Below are 24152 nucleotides of genomic sequence, written 5' to 3'. Positions count from 1 at the left end.
ATCATGTCTGCTGGCTTTGTTGTGTTTCATTTGGTTAATAGCTGTACACAGCTCTCCCAGATTTGGAGACACTGCAAGCTCATCTGTAATTTGTTTTTGTGGAATTTGTGAGAGGACCTCAGCAGCTATGGGGGAGTTGCTGGCAATGTTCTTTCCATCGCAATGCAATAGCTTCTTTATCTTTTAGAAGTGTTGAGCGTAGGGGGCATATGCCATGATTTAATGGCCCATAGATGGTATTTATTTTGTGCATCATGAGTGTTGGCTAAGTACTGGATCTCTTGAGATCTTTTTTTTTTTTTATCCACCAGATGTTCTTTAGTTTTCTGGTTCTTCTGTGAACCTCAGCCTTATAGCTTTGGCATAGGTTTTTTCCCTTAGCGGTGCAGTTCCTATCTCTTTGCTAGATCTGAAAGGCCTTCCTTTTCTTGTCAATGATGAGTTCAATCTCACTATCATTCTCATCGAACCAGTCGTGGTGTTTCTAAGTTTGGTATCCAATAGTTTGTTCACAGGCTGCAATAATGGGTGTCTAGTGTTCCTCAATGTTATCAGGGAACTCTGAAAGCCGATGGTCATTAAGAGTCATTTGGAAGCAATCCCGCTTAACGGGATCTTGAAGGGTTTGAGTGTTCATTTTGCATCTTGGTTTCCTCCCTTGAAGCTTGCGTTGAGGTATAATCTTGATATCCAGTTTGGTGTAGTGGTTAAGAGCGGCAGACTCCTATTCTGGTGAACCGGGTTCGCGTCTCTGCTCCTCCACATGCAGTTGCTGGGTGACCTTGGGTTGTCACACTTCTCTGAAGTCTCTCAGCCCCACTCACCTCACAGAGTGTTTGTTGTGGGGGAGGAAGGGAAAGGAGAATGTTAGCCTCTTTGAGACTCCTTCGGGTAGTAAAAAGCGGGATATCAAATCCAAACTCTTCAAACTCTTCATCCATTGTGGGACGTAGGTAGGTAGGTAGGTTTATTTAGGCCATGTGGCCCATATCGATTGTGGGACGTATTAATCGGTGGTCTGTCCAGAAGTCGTCAGTACTCGTCACAGCTCTGGTAAGGAGCACATCATGACGATCTTCAGCTCTTACAATTACATAGTCTAAGAGGTGCCAGTGGTTCGGCCGAGGATGCCTCCATGATGTTGTAAAAAAAAAAATTTTTGTCAAAAGAGTGTGTTGGTAATAACAAGGTTGTGCGCTGCAGATATAGTCAAAGTAATTGTTGCCAATTCCTTCTTTCTCAATAGTCCCAGGCCACAGATCGAAATCTCGCCCAACTCTTGCATTAAAATCACCCAGGATTTCATCCTCCTTATGCATCTGATAGGATGGCATCCAGCTGAGAATTAAAAAATTCTTTAATGTCTTCATCGGCATCCAGTGTCAGTGCATAAGTACTTAAAATAGTAGTCTGTTGGTTTGGGGGCAAGGTTTATTTGAAGGGTTGAAAGTCGCTCATTAATGCCGGTAGGGACTTCTGACAAGAGCTTCACAAGAACGTTTTTGATAGCAAAGCCTACTCCATGTATTCAACGTTCCTGTTCAGATAGACCTTTCTAGAAGAATGTGTAGCCTCCTTTTTCCTCCTTCCTACTAGCCAGAGTAGGAAGCGCCAGGCTTGTTGTTGTTCAGTCGTTCAGTCGTGTCCGACTCTTCGTGACCCCATGGACCAGAGCACGCCAGGCACGCCTATCCTTCACTGCCTCCCGCAGTTTGGCCAAACTCATGCCAGTCGCTTCGAGAACACTGTCCAACCATCTCATCCTCTGTCGTCCCCTTCTCCTTGTGCCCTCCATCTTTCCCAACATCAGGGTCTTTTCCAGGGAGTCTTCTCTTCTCATGAGGTGGCCAAAGTACTGGAGCCTCAACTTCAGGATCTGTCCTTCTAGTGAGCACTCAGGGCTGATTTCTTTAAGAATGGATAGGTTTGATCTTCTTGCAGTCCGTGGGACTCTCAAGAGTCTCCTCCAGCACCATAATTCGAAAGCATCAATTCTTCGGCGATCAGCCTTCTTGATGGTCCAGCTCTCACTTCCGTACATTACTACTGGGAAAACCATAGCTTTAACTATACGGACCTTTGTCGGCAGAGTGATGTCTTTGCTTTTTAAGATGCTGTCTAGGTTTGTCATTGCTTTTCTCCCAAGAAGCAGGCGTCTTCTAATTTCGTGACTGCTGTCACCATCTGCAGTGATCATGGAACCCAAGAAAGTGAAATCTCTCTTTTTTTGCAGTCACGAAATTTGAAGACGCCTGCTTCTTGGGAGAAAAGCAATGACAAACCTAGACAGCATCTTAAAAAGCGCCAGGCTAGACAGTCCCATTGACCCAGCCCTGCAGAAGGCATCCTCACGTTGCAACCCGGCTGACCACCACAGACTGCTACGTGTGCATTTCTGAAACTTACCTAAATGAACGAAGCCATTGCTCTCTCTCTCTCTCTCTCACACACACACACACACACACAAAACCCTGACAGAAAATCCTTGACCATCTGTTTGGTTTTATTATTATTATTATTATTTCTCCAGGCTGAGAAAGCAATCATGGCCAATCCTCCAGCGAACTATGGAAGTCAGGTTTCATTTCTCACTTTTCGGCAGCAATAAACTCTCCAGCACAAAGTAGGCCAAGGATCCTAAAATCTGGATACTCCCCTGCTCCTATGGGGCCTTGATGCTAGGCTGCTGCCAGACAGACTATATTTTCCAGTCCAAAAACATTATGGGTGGGTTCCAAAGCCATCCACAGTGTTGCACACACGCACCAGGGCTTGACTGATCCCCCCCCCCTTCTGTAGCAAGTTCTCTCCCCACACCGCCTGCTGCTCCTGAAGACTGTGGGATTCTCCGGAGCGGGAATAAATGTGGCACAAAGAGCCGCGGCCAGGGAGCAAAACCAACGAACTGCCACCACCCCAAGCAGATGTGCACACAGGAGTCTGTTTGGGTCTTGCACAATTCATTTTATGACCATTTAAGGAAAGCCACAAAATGAGGCTTGACATTTTAAAGGCTTGCATTGGGTCCTTCCGTTTACAAGGGGCCGACCTCGTTACCTTACTGCCTTTCATAGAATCATAGAATCATAGAGTTGGAAGAGACCACAAGGGCCATCCAGTCCAACCCCCTGCCAAGCAGGAAACACCATCAAAGCATTCCTGACAGATGGCTGTCAAGCCTCTGCTTAAAGACCTCCAAAGTAGGCAGCAAATTCCACTGTCGAACAGCTCTCACTGTCAGGAAGTTCTTCCTAATGCTTAGGTGGAATCTTCTTTCTTGTAGTTTGAATCCATTGCTCTGTGTCCGCTTCTCTGGAGCAGCAGAAAACAACCTTTCTCCCTCCTCTATATGACATCCTTTTATATATTTGAACACGGCTATCATATCACCCCTTAACCTTCTCTTCTCCAGGCTAAACATACCCAGCTCCCTAAGCCATTCCTCATAAGGCATCGTTTCCAGGCCTTTGACCATTTTGGTTGCCCTCCTCTGGACACGTTCCAGCTTGTCAGTATCCTTCTTGAACTGTGGTGCCCAGAACTGGACACAGTACTCCAGGTGAGGTCTGACCAGAGCAGAATACAGTGGTACTATTACTTCCCTTGATCTAGATGCTATACTCCTATTTCAAAGGTGATAAGGAACGATTTGGCTAAGACTGGGGGAGATGGAAGCTTGTGAATTTTGTTATGGGTCCCCTTTCCACTCGTGATTCCCAGACGATTGTCATGACAGAAATGTTGGCAAGGCCCTCACCACATCGTTGGTTGTGACGCAGTTATGTATGCAGGTGGCCTACAGGAGTATCCTTTCACCTGCTGAAAGCCCATGTGACTTGGTCAGGAAGTCAGCTGACCTTAAGCACAGTCTCCAACTGTGCCAAGAATGCCAGGACCGTCATGAAAACCCTTAAGCTGTCACACAGAATCCCCAATTCCCATCTTTGTTAAAGACACACTAACTGGAAATGGCTTCCTGTTGGGGGAAGTGGGGCAAAGCGAAGAAGAAGAAGAAGAGTTTGGATTTGATATCCCGCTTTATCACTACCTGAAGGAGTCTCAAAGTGGCTAACGTTCTCCTTCTCCCTTCCTCCCCCACAACAAACACTCTGTGAGGTGAGTGGGGCTGAGAGACTTCAGAGAAGTGTGACTAGCCCAAGGTCACCCAGCAGCTGCATGTGGAGGAGTGGAGACACGAACCCAGTTCCCCAGATTACGAGTCTACCACTCTTAACCACTACACCACACTGGGGCTGAGGCTGAATGTCCCTTTGCTGTCAAATGTGCAGATAAAAGTTTGTGTGTGTGTGTGTGTGTGTGTGTGAGAGAGAGAGAGAGAGAGAGAGAGAGAGAGAGAGATAGAACTCAACTAAGCCATATTAATGCTACACCAGAGTTTCAATCCAATAGGTGGGAACCAATACATTGACTTCGAAGTTTGACATTTTCTGACTGCTGTCAGGTGATTTTTAGAATTGGTGTTGTTGTTGTTGTTGTTTAAACCATGTTGTAAGCACCCACCTTGTGCTACAGGAGAGCCGGGGATGAAACGTTTTAAATTCAAAAAGCAAATGTAGGTGGGGTCAGCCCAATAAACCTTCATAGAACAACTCTCTGTATAAAGTCCCTGTCCCCCCCTCACAAAAATCTGGCCCATCACTTACCTAGTTTGCTGGTGCCTTGCTCTCTTTGGTGAATTGAACTCACCAGAGACAATAGGCTCGCTTTTTCTTGGGGTATGTTCCATGAAATTTCCAAAGTATTTGCTTTTCCATATTGAAGAACTGCCACCTGAGTTGTAGTTCGACCTGGGGGAGGGGGCGGGGACAACATAAAAATTACTGGAGGAAAAGGCATCAAGAAATTAAAGTGGTGGGACATGTTGTTGTTGTTGTTCAGTCGTTCAGTCATGTCCGACTCTTTGTAAACCCATGGACCAGAGCATGCCAGGCACGCCTATCCTTCACTGCCTCTCGCAGTTTGGCCAAACTCATGTTAGTAGCTTCGAGCACACTATCCAACCATCTCATCCTCTGTCGTCCCCTTCTCCATGTGCCCTCCATCTTTCCCAACATCAGGGTCTTTTCTAGGGTCTTTCACTAGGGTCTTTTCTAGGGAGTCTTCTCTTCTCATCAGGTGGCCAAAGTACTGGAGCCTCAACTTCAGGATCTGTCCTTCTAGTGAGCACTCAGGGCTGATTTCTTTGAGAATGGATAAGTTTGATCTTCTTGCAGTCCATGGGACTCTCAAGAGTCTCCTCCGGCACCATGATGGGGTGGGACATATGTAGTCTGATTTTTAATAGTTTGCACCCACGAGACAGTTAAATAGTTTGGGTAGCTAGAAATGAGAGGACACTTGGATCTGTGCTATATTCATTTATAATACTTGATATCTGCCACCTAGTTCCCAGATTAATTTAGATCTGCCATTCAGAACAGAGTTTTTTTGGGTAACCGGTTTGCTCTGTACAGCTTATATTGGCTGAAGTTGTCAATGCATCTGCCCTGCCAGAAAAGCAATTACCTGAGTGACAGGCTCAGTCTACACATGAAATGAGGCAGTGCAGTCCTAAGGTGGCAGAATTAAAAGTAGCACTTCAGGATGCAGGTGGAGAAATTATTTCTGAATGTTCCCTTGCATGGAACAAATCAGCACAGGAGAGGACAAAGGGGGCTAGAACCTTTGTCTTTGTGTTCCTTTTTACTAAAACATGTTAGTTTTCCCCGTATGTCAAATATTGGTTTTCGATTTTTATTATCAAAGCAGAGTGGTTTTAGCAACATCTAATGCAAACAGACCAAATTCCAACAATTGATGTTGCTCGTGAATTCTGAGTTGCTTAGCAGGGAAGCAAGAACTTGTTGGTCTGCCACTAAGTGCCTGTCCTCTTTAACAAGGTGAGAGGAAAAAAAATAGTAGAAAGCTGTATACTCTTTGTGCAAGAAGAGATGCTGTGTCTGGTTGGGTGGATTCGGGTTTCTGAGCTAGGCCAACATCTGACTTGAATCAATCTACCATTGCATGTGCCAAACAAACAGAAAATCTGGTGCAGCTTGCTGTGGTGATTGCCATAATCTGAGGCATTTATGCCAAGTCAAACTGTTCTGGTTATTTATTTTACAAGGGTGGAGTCCAACTGGTGCTTTTGCGCTCATGGAAGAACTTTTCATCCAGCTGAACTTCTCATCCCCTTCCCTCTCATTGCACCTGTCTTAATGTCCCCGATAATCATCTCAAAATAACTTGGGAAACCTCCTGAGCAGTGTGGAAGACGCCACTGGGGTGGAGGTTGAAGGGGGAGAACTTTGTTAACGGATAATCATTTGTAAGCTTCTTTACATAATATTTCGTGCTTCAGCTAATATTATTTGAATTCCAATTAACATTAAATTGCTTGCATGCTTGGTGTGAAAACAACCAAGAATGTCACAGGAAGTTTAAATGCGTTCCTTTTTTTAAAATTGTGTTTTAACATTTGTGACCAACTTCAGGAATTCATCTGTGACTTGGATAATTGTTTTCTGTAAAAATATGAATATTTTTAAAAAAATCCCCTGCAATGTACATAACATTTCCTGGGCAAGTGTCAAGCCTATGGTAATTTTTATTGGAAACCTTGGGGGAGGGGTATGTTTTATATTACACTTTATCATGCATTCACAAGTCAGCATCAAGTCTATGTCGGAAGTTGCAATGCCCATGGGAATTTACACGTAGCTGTGGCAACACGCGAATAATTTGTTTTCAACCCAACATTTTATCACCATTTGCAGGGAACACAAATGCCCCAGAATGAGCACTCACACTTTACGTTGTGGGTGCCCTTTGTGGGATCGCGTGCGGTGCTACAGTTCCCAGGGAACTTACTGGCAAACAGCGACTGGCCTGCCTCTCAGTGTTAATTTTTGGAAGTTCACGCCCGGCCTCAGTAATCAAGTTTCTTGCTGGGAGGTGGGGCCAGCCCCATTTATAAATAGGGGGTGGAGCCGAAAATAGCCAGGCAGTCGGCTCTGGAGTTCACCCTCCTTCCCTTCCCTTTGTTTAATGTTTCTTGTTTGCAGGTTAACATTTTCTTCCTGTTTAGCGGGCGCTGCTACGGTCTTTGACAGGTTGATGTTGAAGGACCGGGAAGAAATTTCCCTGCATTGGCAGGTTTTGTCTTTCCCGTAGCAATTCGGCACAACTTTGGCGGTTATGGCCTTGGGTGGAACCCTTTAGTCATTTCTTCCCTATATGGGTGGGGGGCTGAAATGGTGGCTCACCCCCCTGCAGCAGCGATTCCAGGGTCCCCCTCTTAAAGGGGTTATATATATGGATGTCACTGGCCAGACACAGAAAGGTCGTCAGTGAACTACCCTGCGTGTAGGGATATGGGCTGGGCTGTCTGCTACACTTACATCTCGCAGAGCACCCCCCATATCCCATTTACCCTGATGAGCCCCAGTTCCCCCCAGCTGGGGAGGCTGGGATGGTTACACGCCCAAGCCCCAAGCCAAGGTCTTCCTATATTCAGAAGTTTAATAAAGTTGTGGCCTAATTTTAATTCCATATAACGTTGTCAGAGTCTTTATTCCTTCCTTGTCATCCCTGGGGGCTGGGGCTGCCGTGCCTGGTCGCGCAAATCTCAGTTTTTAAGAAGATGATTTCATACTAATCGGTCTACAATTCTACAGCATCATCTGCAGAACAAAATCTATTTCCAATTTCCCAGTATCAAGCTTAATAATGAAGTTGCAAACACACCCCAGTATTTCTGTCTTTGCAGTTTCTTTCAGGATAATCACATTTCTCAGAGGGACAAAGAAAATTATTATTACATGTCTGAGGTGCTTACTTTTAATTATGTTAAAAATTCATTTACGCTTTGCCTTCAACCTTTGATAGGGTTGTGCTGTTTCCTTAAGGCAAAGCAGGAGACCTCAGCTCCCAGGGATGAATTTTGGTGCCTCCAGATCAGGGGTGCGGAAATTCTGGCACTTTGGCTACCTTTGCTGCATAAGTTCGATTGTTTGTTTTTTTAAACACACATCCCTGCTTACGTCTACGACAAATCAAGATTCTTTGCAGAAAGAGTTTTTGGCGCACCACTTCAGAAGTCCCCTCATGGATACAACAAACGTGGACCCCAAACTTCTAAAACGATTTGAGTAAATATATGTTACTCACCAACATTGCTGTGCTCAATAAACGCTTTCACAAATTGTTTCATTTCCTCAAACTGTGGTTTGCTAACCTTCGAGCTCCCATCCAGAAGGAATATGACATCCATTGGTTTGCTGCAGGTTTCTAAAGATTATTTAAAATAAAATAAAAATCTTGGAATTCTATTTGAAAATTTATACTAAGCAACTGTTGATAGAAAGCAACTGCATGTTTTCAGAGAGAGAACACAATAGATAAAGTTACAGGTAGTCAAAACAAAATAAAAAATAAAAAATTCCTTCCAGTAGCACCTTAGAGACCAACTAAGTTTGTTCTTGGTATGAGTATCTGAGGAAGTGTGCATGCACACGAAAGCTCATACCAAGAACAAACTTAGTTGGTCTCTAACGTGCTACTGGAAGGATTTTTCTTATTTTTTATTTTGTTTTGACAATAGATAAAAACATTCTTGAGGGAAAATGCAGAGCAATACCTTCAATACATTCCCTGTCAGTTCGTCTGGTGCAGAATTCCTGCATGCCTCTCACAGAAACACTCTGAACTACAGAATAGCTCTAGCAACCATACCATGGTCAGATTTGGGGCCCTGATTTCACCTCATGTCAAAAAAAAAACATTACCCAAACCATTTTCCCATGTAGGAAAATTGCAGGGAGAGTATAGAACCAAACAGTGAAAATGTTCCAGAACGCCTGCAAATGCCGTCTTGGCAGTCAAGATAACCCTGGGATTAACTGTCATTTGGTGCAAGAATGAGCTCGCCTGTTTTGAATCTTTGAGGCCTTAGTTTTGGTTCGGCTGGTCAGGAGAGGGGAGGCTTCTCACACCGGCTGCCTGTCAAGCTTCCACCTTTATCCAAGTCAGGCATAGGCAACCTCGGCCCTCCAGATGTTTTGGTACTACAACTCCCATGATCCCTAGCTAACAGGACCAGTGGTCAGGGATGATGGGAATTGTAGTCCCAAAACATATGGAGGCCTGAACATATTAGCACCTCACGGACAAGTCATGACAACTGCTTGGTTGTATCCATCTCATTTGTAGCCATGCTCACACAGGTAAGCACTAGAACTGGCCATTCGGGCATTTTTGACCCCTTTCGTTGGTATCCCTGCACCAAACCACTCACTCAAGCTCTCCTTTGGGCTTGTAGATCAGGACAAGGGAGAGATTAATCTTTACAAAAACCAGCCACAACCAACAGCTTGAGGGGTTAGGGTGGGAATGGTATGGCAGTATCTGTGCTATCCTACCACCCTGAACTCTCCATGGCCTGCTCAAACGTGTTAGAGAAGGTGCAATCTATTGGCTCCAGAGTTTAGCAGGGGGGGGGGGGAAATGTGTTAGATTTTTAAGAGGTTGCTCTCAAGGTTCAAAACAAAACCCCAAGTTAAGGAAACAGGCATTACCTTCCCTTGAGCAGCATGTTTTTAATATCAAGTCAGGTCCTTCTTGGATGAGCCTGTCATAATCCTCTAAGATTATGGGAGCCTGAGGCTGGCTTAACTCTCTGAGTTCCTGGATGTTAGCGTTCGGGCTTATACCAATGGGAATGAGGTTGACATCAGTGGGTAGGCGAGTGATGGTATCTGTGGCAGGGTTCGCAGTCACCATGTAAACCAAGTGTGGGGCTTGCCTTCTTCCCCTCCTGCTTGTGGCTATAGTTTGTTCAGAGACAAAGTTGAGAGCCTTTCCGGTGTTGGTGGCGTTCCCTCCACGGAACTTCATCTCCCTCACCTTCTTAATCAGGTCGGTTTTTGACTGTCTGTCCCTGAAGGAATATTCCACCGTGATTGTGAACGAGTACTGAATGATTGTGATACGGACGGTTTCTTCCCCGATATCCATTTCTTGGATTGTGCGGGCGATGAACTCTTTGACCAAATTGAAATTCTGCTCACCAACTCTGTCAGACGCCTCGAGTAAAAAAACAATGTCAACGGCCTTATGAACAGAAACGAAAAATGTTGTTGGGGCTGCTCTGCTTAACCCCCAGCCACGTCCAGGGACTGCGGTGACACTGGGGAGGGTTGCAATAGGGGGCTGTGTGGTAAACAACAAGGCACTTACTTCAGGCACAAGGCCACAGAAGTAATCAATTATTTCATCCCTACGTTCCCTTAGTTCAACCACACTGTTCATAATGAAGGCTTTATTCTCAGGCGACTGCCTTTCAATTAATTGAATTTGGTCAAGGCTGATATGAGGTCCAAGTCCGACTGGTATTACGGTGATTTTCTTCTTTTTCAAAAGCGGGAAAATGGTTTGGATTTTCTTCGGGTCCTTGCTAGCTGTAAGTAAGACAGCAATTCTGGCAGCGTTTGTCCGTGGAGCCTTCCCAAACACGTGGAATACAACATACTTAAGTACTTCAGTTGCAGAGGCAACATCTCCACCAGTGTATTTTATATTCTGAACAATCCTCCTCATTTGAGATGGCTTTTTAATATCTTTGAGGCCAAGGTAAATGTGTGAGCCAGTTCGGTATTCTAGGATCGCCAGGCGGATTCTTTTCTGGGAGATGTGGAGTTTTTCCATCATGCCAATTATGAAAGCTTTCAGCTGTTCAAAATCACTCTCAGAAAGCTTATTGGAGCCATCAATTAAGAAAGCAAGGTCCATCATTTTACTGCAAGAGTATTCATATGTTATCTGATCTTCTGGAGCAATAGTTGTGGTCATTAGAATTTCACCTGTCTCCTTTGGGTCACATCTATGACATGTCAAGTTTCGTCCTTCACAATGGCTGGAATCAACAAGATAAACCATTAGAAACAATAACAGTATTTCTCCACAAAACTTTTGCAACTAAGGATTGCCTCAAAACAACCAGGCAGAGAACACACTGTACAGGTGAAACTTGAAAAATTTGAATATCGTGGAAAGGTTTATTTCTTTCAGTAATTCAACTTAAAAGGTGAAACTAATATATGAGATAGACTCATGACATGCAAAGCGAGATATGTCAAGCCTTTGTTTGTTATAATTGTGATGATTATGGCGTACAGCTGATGAGAACCCCAAATTAACAAATTCAACTTTGGGGTTTTCATCAGCTGTGTGCCATAATCATCACAATTATAACAAGCATTATAACAAGCAAAGGCTTGACATATCTCGCTTTGCATGTCATGAGTCTATCTCATATATTGAACTCCAGTAGCTAATGAAAACAATTGCTTACATAAATGGACTTTTCCACGATATTCTAATTTTTCGAGTTTCACCAGTACAGTTCCACTATTCTACGATTCCAGAACCTAGCCAGGGTAACATTCAAGAATTCTGCATGGTTGTTTAATGTTATCTCAATGCTTAAGTTTTGGTTCAGCTGCTCCATTTCTCCACCAAAATATAAGCACAAATACTGATATGAAGGGGGGTGGGAATGCGTCTTCTTAATTCTGATGCAACCAGGACAATGCAATACAATACAATACAATCAAGAGAATTAAGCATCCCTGAAACACTTTTTCTACCAGGAGATGTGGTTACGGTGTGGTCAGGGATGCCACAGCATATAAAGTCTCCTTCTTGAGGCTTCCAGTTGCTGGAAGCAACACAGGTCTCTTTGCCCCTGATTCTAGTTCCCTCGCTGTGCTGCACCTTGCCTGAATTTCCCGTGATGTTCACCTCACACTACCTTGCCTTCTGTATCACGTCAAACCTAGACTGATTCTCCATTCATGATCTTAGTTCCTATACTGGGCTGCTCTGTACTCGTGTCCTAGTTGGTAGTGTTTTGGTAAATCCGGTCCTCCCTCAAAGAGGGCACGTGTTGCGGTGCGACCTGGCCAACCAGACCCGGTGTTGTGGGTGGGGAAGGTTGTATAGCCACAACTCCCTATTGGTAGGTCCCTCAATGCTGGGTTTAATCTGGCCAATGGGATGCTAGCCAAATGGATCGAGGGACCTACATAAGCCCATGCATGTGTCACCGAGCTTCCTCTTTGGGCCAGTGCATCAGAACACCCGCCCACCTCTCCCTATATTTAGGGCTTGTGCTTGACCTTGCTATGCCGTCGTGTGTCGTCTGTCGTTGGGACAGGGGCACGGCAGGAATTTTCCCCACTTGGCTGATTGCCTGTTGCCATTTGGGTTTCGCCTGCCACATAGCAAATCATCACAACTTGTAAGGTTGTGGATAGGCTCTGGTTCAGGTGATAGGGGTGGCGGAACGGTCTGGCCACTCCTATGCGAAGGGTATTCCACTAAAGGAATCCAGGGACTCACTGGTTTGGCAAACCATGAAAGGGGCCATGCCCGTGCCCAAGTCCGGGGGACATCAGGGTGTCTGACCGGCCACTCCTGCCATCAGCTGTCCCTGGTGTTCATCCTTGGCTGTCCTATGATGGAGCTCTGGGACAGCGCTGCCTGCAAGGGTGCAGGGAGCTAGTCGAATCAGAGCCTATGCAACCACTCACTTGATTGTAATCAATAAAGTTGTGGCCTAAATTTATGCCAAAACCACACCAAATATCTGAGTCATGTGTGAATTTATTTCTAGGGTCTGGTTAAAAGGTCTAAACATGCAAGAGGCTTTTACCGGCAGGGCCCCTACACCCCAACCCCTGAGGACACCCACCGGAGTGTGACGCTTTTGCCTTCCTCTCCTTCTGCCTTTGTCTTGCCCCATCCTAGAATCATAGAGTTGGAAGAGACCACAAGGGCCATCCAGTCCAACCCCCTGCCAAGCAGGAAACACCATCAAAGCATTCCTGACAGATGGCTGTCAAGCCTCTGCTTAAAGACCTCCAAAGAAGGAGACTCCACCACACTCCTTGGCAGCAAATCCCACTGTCGAACAGCTCTCACTGTCAGGAAGTTCTTCCTAATGACAAGGACTGAGCTGAGGCTTCGGAACAATAGCAGCACATAATCCACTGACATCATTGGAGATGACGTAATGCTGTTGTGGCTAAGAATTATTGGAATGAGTACACTGATTTACAGAACTATTGCAATTTATTATTTTAATCCTGGTGCAAATATTTGGTGCATGACATTCTACAAGCTTCCAATTTTCTTTGGATGTTTGCTATAAAAATGGTTTCCTATTGTTTGCACAGGTGGCGCTGGCATCTAAATTAGGTGACAGCTACGTGCAGCGATGTATCCCTGGTGAGGCAAACGTACATAACATTCCAAAACTGCTTGGAGGAAGAAGTCACAGTGTGTTGCCATGTACGTTAAATCATTAGCAGGCACTGGGGAAACTGTGGTATAGGATTCTAGGCGAGCAATTTCTCCCAAACGATGTAGTGTTTTAAATGATCCAATTTTTACAGCGCTGATAACCAAGGCCTGCATTTCCTCCCTGAATTCAAAGGGCAATCATCATTCAGAAAAGGAGCTATAGGCATGGATCCCCGTTCAAATCAACCCCCGGATATGTAACGTAAACGCTATATAAGGAAAGATTCTGCAATCCAGAACCTGGTTTTTACTTGCAGGGTGTCCTTCCTCCAAAACAGAAAACTTTTCCGGAGTCTTGACTAAATACTTGTGCCTTCATGCAAAATCAATGCTGAAATTCACTGCTTTGGGTTACTGCATGCATACACTCATGCTCCCCATGCTCACCCTGTGCGCCCCCCCCCCCCCGCTCAGAAAAAGGCTTTACCAGGATCGGCAGAGCTCCGCATCTTCCACATTCAACACGATCCTCTTCCCATGGGGAACTCGGAGATTGTCTAATTCACACACCGGGCATTCTTCAAGATCGACACAAGACTCTGACAGCTCGTCAAGTATTTTCCCTGTTTCACAACAATTTTAGAAGTTGGGCTTTTAAAAGAAACAGTCAGCAAAAAATCGTTTCCGAGCACAATTCAAAGTGTTGGTGCTGACCTTTAAAGCCCTAAACGGCCTCGGTCCTGTATACCTGAAGGAGCGTCTCCAGACCCATCATTCAGCCCGGACACTGAGGTCCAGTGCCAAGGGCCTTCTGGCGGTTCCCTCGCTGCGAGAAGCCAAGGTACAGGGAACCAGGCAGAGGGCCTCCTCGGTAGTGGCACCCACCCTGTGGAACGCCCTCCCACCAGATGTGAAAGAGAAAAACAACTACCAGACTTTTAGGAGACATCTGAAGGCAGCCCTGTTTAGGGAAGCTTTTAATGTTTGATAGATTATTGTATTTTAATATTTTGTTGGAAGCCGCCCAGAGTGGCTGGGGCAACCCAGCTAGATGGGCGGGGTATAAATAAAAAATTATTATTATTATTATTATTATTATTATTATTATTATTATTATTATTATTTCTACGCTTGCACTTCCCAAGCACCAATGATAAGGATGGGAGGGTGGGATGGGACATCCGCTTTCTGAAGGAATCAAGTTACCCACAAGTGGTCCAGTTGCACAACTCAGCCAGTCTCATCTCTACCTACTCTGGGGACCATAGAAGCCAACTCATAGGGGCCAAGGTCCCTTTGCCTCCACCAATAAAATATTTGAGCCCCCCCCCCCCGTTAACATGCATTGCCATTCACATGGTGAGTGAGTGAGTGAGTGTGTGTGTGTGCAGCGTTTTGTGACTGATTATGTGGGGTGGGGCTTACCTGCCCCCACCAAATATTATTCAAGTTGGCACCCCTGCTGTGGATGCCAGTAAGGAAGGAAGTCAAGATCATCTGCGTGACTCCTCCTGCTGATGAGAGGGGCAATCCCAAATAATCTCCAAACCAATCCCTTCCGTTCCCTACCAGAGATTAATAGCAAAATTTATTTTCACTTTTGATCGCAGAAGCTAAGCTAGTACAGTGGTACCTCGACTTACGAATTTAATCCATTCCGAATGCACATTCGTAGGTCAAAAAATTCGTATGTCGAGGGAAAAAAAACAATTTCCCCATAGGAATGCATTGGAAACGAAAAATTCGGAAAAATTCGTAAGTCGAGTAAACCCCATCTAAAACCACCAACGGATGTCCTTCGGTTGTCTAAAAATTCCTAGGCGTGCGGGCACTTTTTTCATTCGTAAGTCGAAAAATTCGTATGCCGAGTAATTTGTAAGTCGAGGTACCACTGTACGTCCATGTGGCGGAATAATGCCTGCTGATGATTCAGGTTCATCATGGGCTAACCTATCACTCCCATTTTAGGTAGGTGTTCCCTGGGAGGCGGAGCTAGTTGGCATTCTAAAAGGAGGGGGAACAACCGTTGAAAGGCAGTTGGGGGTTTGGCAGTTGGGGGTGGAGGATTAGAGAGAGAAAATGCGAGGTTAGGCTTTGGGGAATGGGAGGAAAGGTCATTACCATTGCTAAAGGGATGCAGGAAATATTATAACAAAGCTGAATTACATGAGAAGATTTGTACCAGTGATAACCCGAGACATCCATGTTTTCAAGTTACCTAATAAAGTTAAATGTGCTTAAACGTTGGTTGACTCTGGCAGTGTATCAGTACCTTAAGAGGTGTGACTAAGAGGAGAGAACAAAGCTTTCCTGTGGAAGAGGAAACTGTTTGCTTATTCTCCTGTCATACAGAGGGCTGGACAGTGAAGCCAAGTGTGCCACTTATTTGCCTAAAGGGGAGGCAAACTGCAGTAGTTGGGAACCCTGGTAGGGAGGATCCCATAGGTGGCAAAAGGGTTTTCAACCGTAGAGCCCTGAAGTACCCCAGAGACAACTCCCATATGAACACTGAAGGATTCATCCTATTTGTCAGTGAAATTTAGGGAGAGTCACTGTTGGGGGAAGTATTGAAGGGGAGGGAATAGGACCCCTCACAGTCCACACCCAAAGGACCATACTTGCCTGTTGGACAATGCACATGACATCCTTCGACACACTTCACAGGGCAGACCACTGGATCCAAGTGCTGGCATGTCTTTGGACAGGCAGGGCCACAGCTGTTGTATCGCCACTCACACAGGTACCCTCCTCCTCCTCCTCCTCCTTCCTTGTTCATGTCTTCGCAACTTTGTGCTACCAAATATGAAGAAAAAACAACAAGAACAACTGGATGCTTGTGCCATGAAGCAACAACAAAGCTTCATATCTTACAGTGCTTCTGAGTATTCGGTGTGCTTTGCACGATCCCGTTTATAACAAGCCTGCAGTGTGTCAGCACCGGTTATGACCATATCGCAGATGGAGGTTATGAGTTCATGGAAGAAGTGAGATTCAAACTGGAAACTTCACTTCACACTGCTATAGATTCCATCTAGGGATGGACTCAGTGACCTTGTTCTGGTTTGTTTCTATGCCACGGGTTCAGCCTAACTATATATATATATATATTTAGGAAATTCGAAAAAAATCCACACAAATTCAGTACTTAAAAAAACAAAACCAGAAAGTGGACAAAGGGCTGTCTTTCATGCTTTCACTTTCTTTTTACACATATTACTATTTAGTTGAATGCAAAAATTTCAGCGAGTTCCATCCCTAATCATGCCCTAGGTGTGCTGTGCCACTCTGATATATGCATGAGATCTCAGCACAAACCAAAACATCGCAGTTGCCTCAATTCTGCAGAACACGGGTGGCCATTTCTTTGTTTTTGTTTTTTGATAGATTTCCCATTAACAGCAATGAACAGAGACTTGGATTAAATGAAACCCCTCTCTCCTTTGCCAATGGAAGCGCTGCATATTGAGGTCACATCCAGGGCCGTCTTAGAGGGATCGGCCGCCGTGGCGTGGCGATCCCTCGGCGCCCCCGGCATGCCACCTCTCCGCCCACCTCCCTCCCGCGCTGGCCGCCCCTCGGGAGGGGAGGTGGGCGAGCGGGGATGAGGGGCGTGGCGCTGGAGCGGTGCGGGGCTTCGTGTGCCCTTTCCAGCACTCCAGCTGGGGCTCCGGAGGGCGGCGGGCTTGCAGCCCGCCCGCCCATGGGAGCGGGGGCGGGCTGGGGAGGGGGTGCCCGGTATGCCGGCGGGCTCGCGGGGGCGCCTCTGGGGGGCCTGGTGCCCTGGCGCGCCACGCCACCCAGTCCCTATGATGAGACGGCCCTGGTCACATCCACACTGCAGAGTTTAACAGTCCTGGCTTCCCCCAAGGAATCCTGTGTGGTGTGTTTGCCACAGAGCACCCCTAACACTTCAGTTCCCATGATTCTTTATCCCATGACAGTTAGTATGATAGTGCTTTTAATGTGCACATCGCTCATGCCGTGATGATCGATTCCACCACCCCCTTCAACTCTCCAGCACTTACGGCATAGATTAGGAGACCTCCAGTGGACCACAACCCCTTTCTGTGCGCAGGCATGGGCGTAGGCAGCTAGGACGTCACAGAAGCAAGCACAATCCCCAATGGATTCACAAGCACAGGTGTCATACAGGCAGATATCCACATATGGCTCAGGGTCCACCTACAAAGAAAGTCATATGGGTTAAATGTGCTAGTAGCTTTCCATTGTATTGAATAACCAGGGATTGTTCTCTCTCTCTCTCTCTCTCTCACACACACACACACACAAAGAGAGAGAGAGAGAGAGAGCTTCTTTCCAATTCAGACTCTAAACTTGTCTGTGTAATAGGATTTAATTCAAGTTAATAATGAAAGAATAGAGCTATAAAGGGTTCTGGTCCAGATCTTCAGTTGCCTTGGAACAGGAAGCTTATTCAGGATTCCCAAAGTGGAAGGGCACTTTCTTGAGGAGAGTGACAGGAGCAGGAAGGAAAACGACAGAAACCTGTGTGCTTTATTGCAGCATAGGAGAGGAGGTTTCTATACAGTGGGGAAGAGAAGATGTGTCTTTTCCCTCCCCCTCCCAACCCACTGCTATACGTGTGTGTGTGTGTGTGTATCCTTCCCCTTATACTGAGGGAAGGACCCCTTTTTCTTGTTTATGTTGCTTGTTTCATGAAACCCTCAAAACCTCAGCCACTTTGGAAGCCAGAGCTGGTATGTGGTCTTTCCATGCAGCGGTGAAGGAAGCCGCTTGGCCACCCAGAGCGGCAAACCCAGGGGCACCCGGGGGCGGGGTGTCACTCCGCAGCACGCATGCGCAGCGTCGCTACATACGACGCATGCGGCGCTATGTACGACGCATGCGGCGCTACTTAGCGATGCTGTGCATGCGCACTGCGGAGTGGTGGTGCTGGCAAACCGCGAGCAAGCCTGCTCGGCACGTGTTTTGCTGCTTACAGCTGTGGGCGGAGGCGAGGGGTGGGCCAGGGAGGGGCGTCAGTGGCCCACCCCTCGCCTCCGCCCCAGCTGGAAAAAGGAAAGCACGCGCCAAGCAGGTTTGCAAGCAAGCCATTGGCATGTGCTTTTTACCAAGCGGCGGGGCTCGGCTTGGGCATCATGGGGGGGGTGTGTGTGCCGAGTGTCACCCCCTCCAGGGTGGCACCCAGGGTGAAGCGCCCCCAATGCACCCTCTTGCTCTGCCCCTGTTTCCCTGTCAAGCTTCCTTGCGGAGTGGAGGGTCTCAGTGGGGGCTGTGGAGGGCTTTTGTCAGCTGTACAGAAGGGTGCAGCCTTTGTTTGCCTAGAACCAGGTGCCACCTTTTCAGGTGGCAGCAGACCCACCCTGCCCGATGGGATGCACACCGGCAATCTCAGCATTCCCAAAAGCAGAGGGAGAGTTGAGTTGAGTAGGCATGCTAAGCCTCCTCTTAAAGCTGGCAGGAGGGGCGGGAAAACTTGTTGGGACATCTCTGTCACTTCTTGCCCTGCTGCTGAATTCCCAAAGCATGACTTCTGAGCACTGAGCACCATTGCTTGCCTGACAGGATACCTCTTCCTTTCTTACAAGCAAGAGCCTCTGTCTCTCTCTGTGTTGGGTGGGAGCCTGAACAGCCATTCCCCGTTATCATGATGGCCAAACTCAACCACATACAGGCCATAATTTGGTATCAAAAATGATGGTCCAATAAGTCAAGACTGGTTATCTTATCTGATAACCCTTGGCAGCAACTCGTTCTTCTTTGAGGAATTCTTCTTATTTGCTTGTTCTTTGCAACAATATGTTTCTTATATTTCTTCATAAAATATTGGAAACTCACCTTTCCATAAGTTCAAGGCAGCTTTAACCACCTCAAAATTAAAACAAAGCAAACGGAGTAAACTGGGTGGCCTCCACCTTAATTTCTATGATTATTTGTCCAAACTCCATTTTCTGAGTGTTCCTGGGTCTGATAACGGGAAGTGAGCTAGACTGGGAGGAAAGTGCCTTGGACAATGGAGGGAAGAAAGGAGAATTCAACTCTCCTCTCCTACATCCACAAAAAACCCACCCTCCTCTTCATCTGCAAATGCAGCAGAACACCACTAAGCATACCATGTTGTCATGGGCGCCATGTCTAGTTTAGCCCTTAGATCCCACAGGCAATAGGATGAAGGATTACGAAGAAAAATGTTGCTGCTGCTAAGTATTTGTCTAGGTAATGAAGCCAGCAAAAGAGAGAGTGAGAACTGGATAACAGGCTTCTTACCAATTTTTTACACTCTTTGAAGGTATTGCTGTTCAGGACATTGCAGGATGTTTCCACCATCACTTGCTTCACCACATTGCCATTGCACAATGAAGATGCCAAGCTCTGTCCCTGAGAAAGCTTAACAAAGGGAAGCGATATTGACACGTTGTTATTACTATAACATATGTGACTACTTAACATTCACCTGCTTATTTATTTAGCCTATATGTAGCAACAGCGGTGATAATCCAATCTAGGAAGTCACCACTGGATCCCAATAAACAGACAGGAACAGATCTGAATATCTGACATTTCATTTCTTAATGAAAGTGGCAAGCCGAGCAGTTTGTGGTTGGGCACATGGAAGTAGCTGTGCAGTTCTTGCACCCTGTTCTATCTGCATAATTTTAACAAGTGTACATAATTTTAACAAGTCTCCACCCCCATCATTCAGCCCGGACACTGAGATCCAGTGCTGAGGGCCTTCTGGCAGTTCCCTCACTGTGAGAAGCAAAGCTACAGGGAACCAGGCAGAGGGCCTTCTCGGTAGTGGTGCCCGCCCTGTGGAACGCCCTCCCATCAGAGGTCAAGGGAATAAACAACTACCTGACATTCAGAAAATACCTGAAGGCAGCCCTGTTTAGGGAAGCTTTTAATGTGTGATATTTTAATGTATTTGATTTTTGTTGGAAGCCGCCCAGAGTAGCTGGGGAAATCCAGCCAGATGGGCGGTGTACAAATAATAAATATTATTATTATTAATTATTATTATTATTATTACATACAAAAAGGGAAATAGGTAAGTTATGAAGCACATTTGAAAACCATGATGGCAGAATTTGCTATAAATAAAGGTAAAGGTACCCCTGACCCTTAGGTCCAGTCGCGGACGACTCTGGAGTTGAGGCGCTCATCTCGTTCTATAGGCCAAGGGGCTGGGTCATGTGACCAGCATGACTAAGCCGCTTCTGGCGAATCAGAGCAACGCACAGAAACGCTGTTTACCTTCCCGCTGGAGCGGTACCTATTTATCTACTTGCACTTTGACATGCTTTTGAACTGCTAGGTTGGCAGGAGCAGGGACCGAGTAACGGGAGCTCACCCCATCATGGGGATTCGAACCGCCGACCTTCTGATCGGCAAGCCCTAGGTTCAGTGGTTTAGACCACAGCGCCACCCACTGTGGGACCTCCAAATATGGATAACAAACTGGAAACCATGATAAGCCAGCTTCTCAGTATAATACACTAATACACTATTGTGTATAATGTTCACAACTCAGTTTTTAATTTCATACTGAAGCATTAGAAGACTTCATAAATTATTATTTTCACCAGACTCCCAATCATAACTATTTTATCTTAATCCCCAACAATAAAATCATGGTTGGTGCAAACTTCAAGGCAAACACACCACAACTGTCAACATGTACTGATTTTGTCTTCAGAATTATTTATTCTTCTTTGATTGGATTCTGTCAGGTCCGCAAGGGGGTTGGTCACGAGTAACGACAAAGTCCGTCTTGTCTTTTAACAGTGTTATTGTGTAAAACTATTTACAGTGCGGAGCTACCTAAAAACATGACTGCCTAGTCGCTCGAAGAATCCGGAAGTGCCTGCTTTCTGCTACAACCCCAACATAGGAATTTTGGCACCCTAAAGTGCCGCCTCCCCGGTCTCTTGACCCCTCTGCGCAGCTCAGGTGACGGAAGTGGCATTTCCCCCTCAGAGCGGCTCTGCCGGACGGTACTGGGTCTCTGAGCAACATCCTGGAGCCCGCGCTCCACCTGGCTGCCTGAGGATGACTCTTCCTCCCCAGGGGAAGTACTGGACAAACTGCTGGGAGACGTATCACTAGATAGGAGTGGCTGGGGTTGCCTGTACCTACCGCAACCTTGCCTGGCCGCATTGAGCAGATCCCTGACAGATTCTTTGTTGAAAGGTGTTAGGGGGGCTTAGACAATTCTCCAAGTCATACCCATGAGGCAAGGATCAGGGCCGCACACAAGTCCTAGAACATTAGGCACATCCAGACCATTCACTAGACCTATCTATCTGGAGATTTTAAAAGTGGAAGTGTGGACAGGTGATTCTGCCCCCTTCCCATTCTGTTCACACCAACCATACCTTTGTGACATCAGCACACTGCGAATTAACTTTCCAGGAATTCCCAAAGTCACTTGGATCCACTTCAAGCTGGTTTTTGCTGCTGGTCAAGTCATTGTTTTGGATACCGTCAAAATTGCCACACAGACCACATACTTTATCCTTGAAAATAAACAAACCACAATCATGTACATTTATTCAACAAGAATGGTTTTTTTCACTCTGATGATATTATTATTATTATTATTATTATTATTATTATTATTACTACTACTACTACTACTACTATTATTTACTAAATGTCTGTACTGTCCTTCATTCAAGAATCACAGGGGAGTTTAGAATATAAAAACATAAAATGCATATCATAATAACAAACAAAAACAGTAACACCCCATCACCACCATTCAAAAGGCCATAGATTGTTAAATTAGATTCCTAATTAGTTAACTTAGGAAGGTTTTTGCCTAAAGATATGTAACAAAGGTGCCAGGTGAGCATTTCTGGAGAGAGCATTCCACAATGGGGAGTCACCTGAGAAAAAGCCCGTTCTTGTTTTGCCACCCTCCAGGTGTCTCATGGAAGAGGCACACGACGAAGGGCCTCAGATAGATAATTACTGGGCCTGAGTTGGTTCATACGGAGAGAAGCTGAGGTCAGAGAGCTCTGAGAACAACTGAAAATATATTTGTTCCGGCAGGCTTTCCAATAAGTGGGCCTCTATCACAAATGTCTACTTTGAATTGTTTTAATTTCGCTTTCAGTGCATCTGCCCTTTTTGTGATTTCAGCTGTTATTAATTATCTTTAATGCACACCGCATTGACAAAGTTGTTTAATAAATTGATGGTGATGGTGATTAGGTCCAAGGAGCTCACGGCAGTGTGGAGGTGAAATGTAATTCACCCCATGTTCTCTTATCTTCAGAACAAGGCAGGTTAGGCTGAGAGGGAGGGACTGGCCCAAGTTCATGGCTGAGGTGGGCTCTGAACCTCAGTCTCCTCAGTGCCGGGTTACCAAATAGGCAGAGTAGGCAGATTTGTTGGGCCCTGAGACAACAAATCAAAATAATATTGATTTAATCTTGAAAGAAAATTACAATCAAGCTTTCTTAGTTCAATGTTATCCCACTAGGAGATAATCTGCAATCACCACCCACCCACCCCAGATATTTTGACTGCCTAGGGTCCTCCAAAGGGTTTAATCCAGTTCTGAGTCTCCCCAATTCAAAGCCAAACACTATAGCAACTACCCCATTGGATCTCATATGCAATTAAGAAAGGATGCAATTCAACTAAGTTTTACTGAGAGGAGATCCACTGAAATCAGTGAACATGATTAAGTTAGGTCCATTCAGGGCTATCTTAAGCATACCCGGCGCCGTGGTGCAAAGCTCCCTCCGGCACACACACACACGTTTCCTAGAGTTGTAGACCTTTTTTTAGAGAGGACGGTACCTCTGAGGACGGAGGATGGACGCAGTACCTCCCAGCTCAGCTGGCTGCTTCGTGCCGCGCTACTTCGGCGTGGCATGGTGGAGGCAGGCGAGGGCGGCGAGCTTATGCCGGGAGGCACTGTGTCCAGCCTCCACCTCTTCCCTGGCACCTTCCAGAACTTGGTGCCCTGGCACCCTGCGCCACTAGCCTGGGTCCATTAATTTCAGTGGGTCTGCTCTGAGCTGGGCTGAACCATGCTCTCTATCCTGTGTTCTGTCAGATGCAGCATGAGTTTTCCTCCATCAGTCCCTGATGATGCCTTGGCCTGCCTCCATCACTATCTTCCTTTCTCCAGTCCGAATGGTGTCAGTTGATTGGGAAAATGTATACCCAGAAACATGGGAATGCTGTACATTTGAATGCTCTGTACTGTTTAAGCCACCTTTGTGGACCTCAGTGAGAAGACACAGAGTGGCTGGCATAAACACACACACACACACACACATTTCGAAATAAACCAGAGTGAACTTACTTTATAGTTCTCTTTCAGGATAACCGTAATGCCCATGTCTCGATCCCAAGTGAGAGCGATTCTTCCTCCACCCAGCAACAAGATGTAGTAACGCCCAGACTTCAAGACTTCAAAGTTGACTTCTTCTCTAGGAGGTGCCAAGATGTTGACCTTCATCAGAAAAATATAAATAGAAACTTCAGCAATGGAGCTATAGGTTACTTCCATACACAATTGCAGGAGCACCGTCAGTGATTGGCACTTGTGTTCAGCACTGTGGGCTTGTGGGAGATCCTGCCCTCTCCACAGACCCAAAAATGTGGATGCCAGTGGCAAAGGACCAGCTCAGCCTACGTCTCTTACATGCTGTATGCTTTCCCACTTCCCCAAGTGGTAAGACATTACAGGGAACAGCCTTTACAGCTGAAACTCGAAAAATCAGAATATCGTGGAAAAGTCCATTTATGTAAGCAATTGTTTTCATTAGCTACTGGAGTTTAATATATGAGATAGACTCATGACATGCAAAGCGAGGTAGGTAAAGCCTTTGCTTGTTATAATTGTGATG

The 24152-nt window shown here is 45.9% G+C and overlaps 1 protein-coding gene across 1 annotated transcript in view; it reads right to left on the bottom strand.

The window, feature by feature from the left end:
- VWF (von Willebrand factor) overlaps window positions 1-24152 on the bottom strand; it is a 179474-nt gene that overhangs the window by 83012 nt on the left and 72310 nt on the right. Inside the window, exons 22-30 of the mRNA XM_033148351.1 lie at window positions 23606-23755; window positions 21660-21800; window positions 19552-19671; window positions 17328-17484; window positions 15925-16095; window positions 13790-13925; window positions 9576-10912; window positions 8170-8289; window positions 4665-4808 (exon numbers count right to left, since the gene is read on the bottom strand). Coding sequence (XP_033004242.1) covers window positions 4665-4808; window positions 8170-8289; window positions 9576-10912; window positions 13790-13925; window positions 15925-16095; window positions 17328-17484; window positions 19552-19671; window positions 21660-21800; window positions 23606-23755 — 2476 coding nt within the window. The remainder of the gene's footprint in view (window positions 1-4664; window positions 4809-8169; window positions 8290-9575; window positions 10913-13789; window positions 13926-15924; window positions 16096-17327; window positions 17485-19551; window positions 19672-21659; window positions 21801-23605; window positions 23756-24152) is intronic.

This window comes from Lacerta agilis, chromosome 5 (assembly GCF_009819535.1).
Source record: "Lacerta agilis isolate rLacAgi1 chromosome 5, rLacAgi1.pri, whole genome shotgun sequence".
Taxonomy (NCBI): domain Eukaryota; kingdom Metazoa; phylum Chordata; class Lepidosauria; order Squamata; family Lacertidae; genus Lacerta; species Lacerta agilis.
This window is presented reverse-complemented; position numbering and strand designations above follow the sequence as displayed.